General features: G+C 52.8%; 1 protein-coding gene across 1 annotated transcript in view; it reads right to left on the bottom strand.

Moving 5' to 3' along the window:
• Nucleotides 1–493: 493 nt before the first annotated feature.
• The window catches only part of PROM2 (prominin 2), a 32,535-nt gene continuing 25,440 nt past the window's right edge, over nucleotides 494–7,588 (bottom strand). Inside the window, exons 14-24 of the mRNA XM_019514384.1 lie at nucleotides 7,268–7,352; nucleotides 6,033–6,179; nucleotides 5,612–5,683; nucleotides 5,323–5,415; nucleotides 4,896–4,949; nucleotides 4,212–4,292; nucleotides 3,940–4,008; nucleotides 2,982–3,071; nucleotides 1,867–1,973; nucleotides 1,655–1,740; nucleotides 494–1,336 (exon numbers count right to left, since the gene is read on the bottom strand). Coding sequence (XP_019369929.1) covers nucleotides 1,677–1,740; nucleotides 1,867–1,973; nucleotides 2,982–3,071; nucleotides 3,940–4,008; nucleotides 4,212–4,292; nucleotides 4,896–4,949; nucleotides 5,323–5,415; nucleotides 5,612–5,683; nucleotides 6,033–6,179; nucleotides 7,268–7,352 — 862 coding nt within the window. The 3' untranslated portion in view covers nucleotides 494–1,336; nucleotides 1,655–1,676. The remainder of the gene's footprint in view (nucleotides 1,337–1,654; nucleotides 1,741–1,866; nucleotides 1,974–2,981; nucleotides 3,072–3,939; nucleotides 4,009–4,211; nucleotides 4,293–4,895; nucleotides 4,950–5,322; nucleotides 5,416–5,611; nucleotides 5,684–6,032; nucleotides 6,180–7,267; nucleotides 7,353–7,588) is intronic.

Genomic DNA, 7,588 nt, shown 5'->3' with positions numbered 1-7,588 from the left:
TTTCAGAGCTGTGCCCTTGCAAAGCCCCAAGGGAGTCCTGAAATTGGGATTTTGTCCTGAATTTGAAACACCGGTCAAAAGATAGCCCATTACCTGGCCATTTTGGTCCCAGTACCACCCCTTACTGGCCTAAGTTTCATGGCCATACTGGTTCCAGTTACCCAGCTATCCTGGATAACAGTACTCTGCCATACTAGTCTCAGTTCCCCTGCCATACTGGTCTCAGTTCTGTAGCCATACTGGTCCCAGTACCTTCTATATTGGCCTAAGACCCCAGCCATGCAGGTCCCACTTCCCTGACCACACTGGAAACAGTACCCTTCCTTCACGGTTCCAGTTTCCCAGCAATACTGGTCCCAGTTACACAGCTATAGTGGTACCAGAACCCCCCTCTTAGTGGTACTAGTTATCTGTCCATACTAGTCCCAGATTGCCAGCCATACTGGTACCAACACCCCACTTTATTCATCCCAGTTCCCCAGTGGTACTTCTTCCAATTCCCTAGCCACAGTGGTACCATTTCCCTGGCCATTCTGGCCCCATTTCTCTCCCGCCTGGTTCCCCAACCATACTGGTCTGTTTTCCAGCCTCCCCTGCAGAGCTCTATGAGAGGAACCACCAACCAAACACCATTAGAAAGGAGAAGCACTTTAATGGCCTCAGAGCTCTCCTACCCTGTGCCCTCAGTCCCCAGTCCTAGATCCAGGACTCTATGGCAAGGAGGAAAATACACCAGGACAGTTTTTGACAGTGCTGCATTGGGGTTTGTCTAAACACAGCAAGGAAGGCAGAAGCATCCTACTGGCTTCCAATGGGATACTCCCGGGGTGGCCTGCCAGTGCCGCTTGTAGGAGGGAAGGGCAGCTGCAGACAGAGGGACCAGGAGGAGCAGACCTGGAGCTATAGTCCCACATGTGCATTGGCACAAGGAAAGAGATGGAGATGGGGCAGAGCTGTGGGTCTAAGATACAGATTCCTGAAACCATTCAGAAGCTTGAAGCTGGGAGGGTACCAAAACCACACTAGGATGCAGGAAGCCTCTGAGTTTTTTCCCTTTTGGGATCCCAGAAGCCTGAAGAACCAAGAGGAGGCCCTTTCCTGCCAGCTCAGAGCTGCTGAGGAGGAGGAATTTCCTCTATAGCCTTGCCATGCTGTGCAAATTCACCACCACCCCTAAGAGATGCTGGAGAGAAGAGACTTAGGGGTTGGGAGAGGGGAATGAGCCCTCGCAGGTGTCTCCCTCCAGGAGCTGGGAAGCAGCATGGGGAAGGCTAGGCAGCATGGATCAGGAACAACTCTGGCCCTGAAAGTAATCCAGGCACTTTTCCTGTGAGATCTGGAAGTGAAAGGAGTTATTAGTGAGCACCTGGGGAGTCTGAGACATGAACCTCCCCTGACCAGCTGAGACATAACCTAGTGGGGACCTCAGGGGCAGCTGTGGGGGAACTCAAGGTCCCCAAACAGCATCTGAGCTCCTAACTCCATAGCACATGAACAGCTAAGAGCATCCACCCCAGGAGGAGATGATGGTGCAGGTGCTCCTACCATCAGGGGACAGGGAGGGCGAGAACCCACCCAGAGCAGAGTCCTGGGTCTGGAAGTCCCTGTGGCACAAAGATCCCAGGGGTCCCCACCTAAACAGCTTCCCTCTCACCTGGTGACAATGAAGACCCTTCCTACATTTTAAGAGATGTCACACGGGGGATGTGGAAGGGACAGGTCTCCTCCGAGCCAGTAGAGCTGGAGACAGGGAGGAAGAAAATGAAAGAAGCCGACATTACTCCTGCTCCTGCCTCTCTTGCTGTCACCAGCTGGGGAGGATGAGCCACAGTCCCGATCCCAGCGCACAAGGCACTGGCTGCTTACATGAGCCGGTTCCGGATGGGGCGGAAGTACTTGGTGAGCTTGATGGCGAAGAGGATGCTGGGGATGAGGAAGAAGGTGGCGGCACCCAAGCTGAACCAGAAGGCATTCTGGAATGACATGGCATGTCCCCTCACTGGCTCTGTCCAGCAGGGATGGCCCCTCAGGTGCTCCAGAGAAGCAGGAGCAGGCTGATGATGGGTGCACTTGGAGGCCAAGACTAATGCCCCAGTATGGAGCAAGAGCACCTGGCTTGTGGTTACTGCTTTATGCTGCAGGCAGGCAGCAAAGAGCTGGTACCTAGTGGTCCGTAACTCCCCTCACTGTTTGGCATGATATACAGTTGAATAGCCCTAATACCAGCCAGTCCAGGGCAACATGGGTATGCACGTGTGTACACACGCACACACACATACACACATGCATGCACCCACTGTTTCTCTAGCAGGCCCTCTCTGGACCTCCCACTGCATGACCGGGGAACTGCGAATGCCCTGCACCCAGGCAGCCCCCTACTCTGCCTTCTTCCCATCCTACTCAAGCAGAGAGGCAGGGAGGGCCCCTTGCATGGGGTATACACATCCCTTGGCCTCACTGTATCTGTCCTGCTCTGAGCTTTCTCCGTGGAGGCTGCAGGCACCTCAGGCTGCTCAGATGAGATGCGGGAGCCTCATTTATTCCCTCCTGCCAGAGGCTAATGAGGCGATAATGGAGCAGGAGCCCGAATGCTGAACGGCTGGCTACTGCAGCCCCTATGGGATGATGGGGGAAAGTGAAGTCACAGGGGAGAGGGCAGGGCCTTCTGGTCCCTGCTGCCAGCACTGTTTGTGTGTTACCTCACCCTTGTATAATGCAGTGGGCATTAGCAGGCCCAGGGACTGGGAGACAAGACGCCAATACTTCTGGGGCCTGGGGTTGGTATTGTGCCTGGGGCCACAGCCTTGCTACTGTTCTCTTAGCCAAAGTTGAGCTAGCCCAGGTACCTTCACACATGCTGAATGCACACGTGTCTCTATGGAGCCTGGGAGCTGCCCATGCAGTGCCCACCAGCAACAGGTTCCTAGAGGAAGGCAGGCAGGAGAGCTACTTCGCCGCAGGGCCTGGCCTGTTGTCCTTACCCAGGGGTCTGCAATGCGGTCGCACAGGATCACCCGGCCATTATCCATAGCAGTGGAAAAGGGCTGACAGGAAGCCACCTCCTTAGTAAGCTGGAAGAGAAGAGCGGGCAGGAAACTTACCTACAAAGGGACCTGCATAGGGACAGCAAACCTAGTCCTCCCAGTACCCAGCATCTGAGCTGCCTTTGGTCCAGTATCTCCCAAGCGTTGTGCACTCGGAGCTCCTTGGGATACCTCTGCTGCAGCTGTCATATTAGGAGCTGAGCACTTGAGGATCCAGTCCAGGCTTTCTCTCCATGGTGTCCTATGGCTGCCCTCTCCACCACTTTATCTGAGAACCATCCCCAAGGTAGGAGGTACCACCTTTTCTTGCATACACACACATTTTTTTTGTCCCAAAATTCAGCTGCTGGAGGTTGGGGTTAGGGGTGCACATTAAAATGGAGGAAATATGGCAACAGCAGTTTCTGCTGCTTAAGCTTCTGTCAAGAGAAAATAAAAGTAAAGCAGCAGGTGCTACATGAAAGGCTACCTAGCTGCTGGCTGCAGGCAATTTCTCTTTCACTACCCCATCTCCGGTCCTAGCACGGGCTTTCAAAGAAGGATCCATTTTTATTTCATTTTGCCTTTCAAAAACAGGTTGCATGTTTTATTCAGGGGCATATTGTATGTGAGAAAGTATGGTATTATCATGTCTATTTGAAGCTGGGTAAACTGAGACATGGAACAAAGGAGCAAGCCCTCAAGATCACAGAGGAGAGTCCAGGTCTTAGCCAGGGTCAAACCCAGGTCTTCAGCAGCCCAGTGCAGTGCTTCAACCATAAAACCAACCCAGCACCTACATTTCCATTCTCTTCCATGCAGCCCCATAGCATTGGCAGCACTTTAAGCTATGAGTGCCCCTGGGAGCTTTAGCTCTCATTTCTGCTCTGCTAGTTCTTCTGACATCACTACCTACCGTGCGCCTCACCCACTGCAGGTATTGGCTGAAATACCCCACCTCTTTTTTCATGAAGCAGCTGATCTCCTGCAGAAAGACACAACAGCCTGAGATACACAGGAGAGTTTCCAGAGGGGTGTCAGACTCATGGTAGACAGCCTTGCATACTGTTGGCTGCATCTCAGCCAGGCATTTGGTTTGCAGGTAGCTATACAGATCCTGGCAGGTTATGATGCTGTAGAGCACACTTGGGGGGGGGCGGGGTCTGGCATGGTCCCCTCCTCACTCACCTGCTTCAAGATCCTGTGAGCTTGTCCAGGTAAGGTAGTCTCCACAGAGGCAATCTCAGCCATTGTCCATCTCATGCGTTCCTGGTGAGAAGAAGAAGCATAAGGAAGCACAGGGGAGATGAACAGGACTCAGAGCTGGGATGGCTGAGATGAGCATTGTGGGGTGCTCTGGGAGCAGAGTGGAGCTGGGGGAACAATACACTTCATTATGGGCATGTGAACAAAGAGGTGATAATTTTCCCTCCCCAATCTTCACAGCATCCCTGAGTAGGCAGAAAGGGTCCCTATTTTCATGCACTCACCCAAGAGTAGGCCCCAGAGGTCAGAATTGCACCCTATTTTGCCATGTGACCCCACTGCTTGGTTGCCCCACTCTTAGCTCATCCAAAGAGAGTTAGAAGCTGATAGCCCAGAGGCATTGGACACCTCTGCGGAAATCACCACTTGCTCCCCTCACCAGACACATCATCCCAAGAAGGAGGTTGCTGCCTGGTTGCATTGGCAATGGAGCATGGAAGCCCTCATGCCTCCTTCCCCTGACATTCAGGGCATGGTGATCTGTGCCTGGACCTGTTCAGTACACCCAATAGGAGAGTGGCTGACAGGTCAGGCCAGCACTGCCCAACCTAGGTAGCAATAGTCCACTCCCTGAGGTCTGTCTATGGTGTCCTTTGGCAACAGTACCTGTAGGTGTGCTGCAATCTCAGATAAGAACTGGACGCTCTTATTCAGCTTCACCTGAAAAACCAAGGGGAAGTGACATTTGTAGCTCAGATGTGGGCCTGTGTCTTTTGCCCCTTACACACTCACACATACACCACAACAATGAACGTCCCCTTCAATTTATCCCTAGAGCTATGATCAAAGGGGCCTCAAAGGTCAGCCATGCTGCCCTTCAGTCCCCTCTTCAAATACAGTGCACGAGCGCTCAAAGGGCATAAACGAAAGCCCCGCTTGGTGCCCACAACCACTAATGGTCTGTTGTCCATCTTAGGGACCTCAGCAAGAAGTGTTTAACTGAAGCAAGACCTCAGCACCCCAGCCCTTGGAGCACAGCATGGACCCATCACCTTTGAGGTTCAAGGTGCACCCCTCTCTATCACACACTCACCACAAGGGCCTCCTGGGTGCGCACAGAAGAGTTCCAAATTTGCCACAGGGCCTGGGATTCATCTGTCAGCCATCCTGCTACTGTGCTGTTTCTCTGCAGGGGGGACACCAGAACAACCAGAGTCAAGGATGGCTTTGCTGATCCCAGAAGCTGCTGGGCTCAAGGGAGCTGCCTCTCTGGGTAGGAGCAGGCAAAGCACGTATCTCTTCTCCGTTTTTGATCTCTCCTCCCACCCAGTTCCAAGTCAAGGACACATCTGTCTTTCAACCTCACTTGGCTCCATGCTCACCTGAAGTTTTTGGAGGCCCTCCAGACTGACAGCTAGGCCTTCCAGGCTTGTCTTCACTATAGGGTTCTGCATCTGAAGGAAGCAGCCAGCAGCATCATTAGTTAGTGGTGCGCACAGCCCACCAAGAAAACGATGGGCTCAGTTCAGAGAGAGGAGGTCGGGGGGCTGTGCACAGGGTACAGACATGTCAGTCTGGGCAAGAAGCATTGAGACTGGAGCCTGCTAAGCCCTGCTGGAGCCAGACTATTGGCCAAGTCTTGACTAATGCACAAGAAAGACTTTTATGCAAACAGACACGCAGTTGCAGCTCATGAAAGGGTAAAAAACATGGCATGTACATACACTCCCAGACACCAGAAACCAACCAGCAGCTTGGCATGGACTGCATCAGGTTCTGGCGCCTTAGCCTGGCACGCCTCACCTCTGTCCGGAACGCAGGGTAGTTGATGCGGTCGATCCCACTCCGGGCGAAGGTCTCTAGGTCCTGTCTCCCAGCACTGTTTAGGATGTGGATTTCTCCAAAGTGGGTGCTGAAATTGCTGAGAAGTTTCTCAAACTCTGTGGTGTACTGGGGATTAAGGTAAGGCATCACCAACAAATTCACGGGTGCTGCTGTTTGCTAGGACCTCAACCCAAAGCTCTTTGCAGACCTGGGCTTTGGATTGAGCCTTGGTTCATTCCGGGTGGGGTGGCCACCACATGCTGTGACCTCGCTCTGCTCCAACCCAACATAAACTAGGGAGAGCAGCACAGCAACTCAAAGAAGTGGCCTCCATCCTACAACAGTAACCCCACTAGAGGTTAATTTGTGCACCTCATCCTATAAAAGCAGGACAGCATGACTCTAACATACATAGGATGCTTCACACAGCATCCTATATATCCTTCCCTGGTAGAGGCATCTCTGCTGCAGATTCCCGTCCATCCCACACAGACCAGCTGTTCTTCATTCAGCACTGTGGGAGCATTATTCAGCACCCTACAGAAATGCTGACCAATGAAACTCAGTGGAGAGGGGATGTTTTGCTATTGCAAGGAGTTTCTATAGGAAGCCATCATCTTGGCCTGGGACTGAAACAGGACTTCCAGAACTAAAGCTGCAAGCTGTTAGACCAGAGGATGCAAGGCCATGTAGCTGGAATACATGTCCTCTGCAGCTCATGGACAAAGGGAGACCTTTAAGAGGGACTGATCAATGAGTTTCACAAGCATAAGGATTTTTCTTCCACTCTTATTTTGTCCTCTCCTTTAGCTGTAATTCTTGTGGCAATGAATGACCTGTTACCCATCCAAATTCCCTTCCCACCCCAGCCAAGGGAGATCTCAGCAATGACATCCAGTCATGAAAGCCCAGACTGGGTAAGAAGATGCAATGGGGAAGATTCACCCCTCATGTTGTGAGACAAGGCTGTGTCCCTTGGATCCAGTCCTCTCCCTTGGAAAAGCCCTCAACCCAGTGGACATAAAGACTTTATCTTCACTTGGGTTGGTTCCTCTATGGAATACAGGGGTCTTACCAGGGACCAGGGGCCTTGGTGAACTGAAGAGACATGGACAACTAATTCCCATCCTCTTTTATCCATGTATTCTTAGGGCGGCCCAGGACTGCAGAGGGCAGGCCCTGTGCCCTCAGGGCAGGGGGTGGTGTCTCCTCACCTTGGCAAGTCTCAGGTGATCATCAAGATTGTAGGTGTCATTGTGCTCCAGGATTTCCCAGAGGCCCATACCCTTCTTACACTCCCTGTAACAGAGAAGAGGGGAAGGGAAACAAGGCAAAGGGGAGAGGTAAGATCAGGCCCCCATGCAGCCTTTCCCAAGAAGTCCTGCCTGCTGCGATCCTGTGCTGTGGCTGGTCTCTTGTTGGCTAAGATCGAGTGCTGGCCGACACCCTGAGGGGCCGCGGCTACGACGTGATGGTGGACGCGCTCATCGTGGGGACGCTCGGAGCCTGGGACCCCAGCAACGAGAGCGTCCTCC

Source organism: Gavialis gangeticus, unplaced genomic scaffold (genome assembly GCF_001723915.1).
Source record: "Gavialis gangeticus isolate Ggan-Ray unplaced genomic scaffold, GavGan_comp1, whole genome shotgun sequence".
Classification (NCBI taxonomy): domain Eukaryota; kingdom Metazoa; phylum Chordata; order Crocodylia; family Gavialidae; genus Gavialis; species Gavialis gangeticus.
Note: the sequence above shows the minus strand (reverse complement) of the source record. Positions and strands in the feature narration are given on the sequence as shown.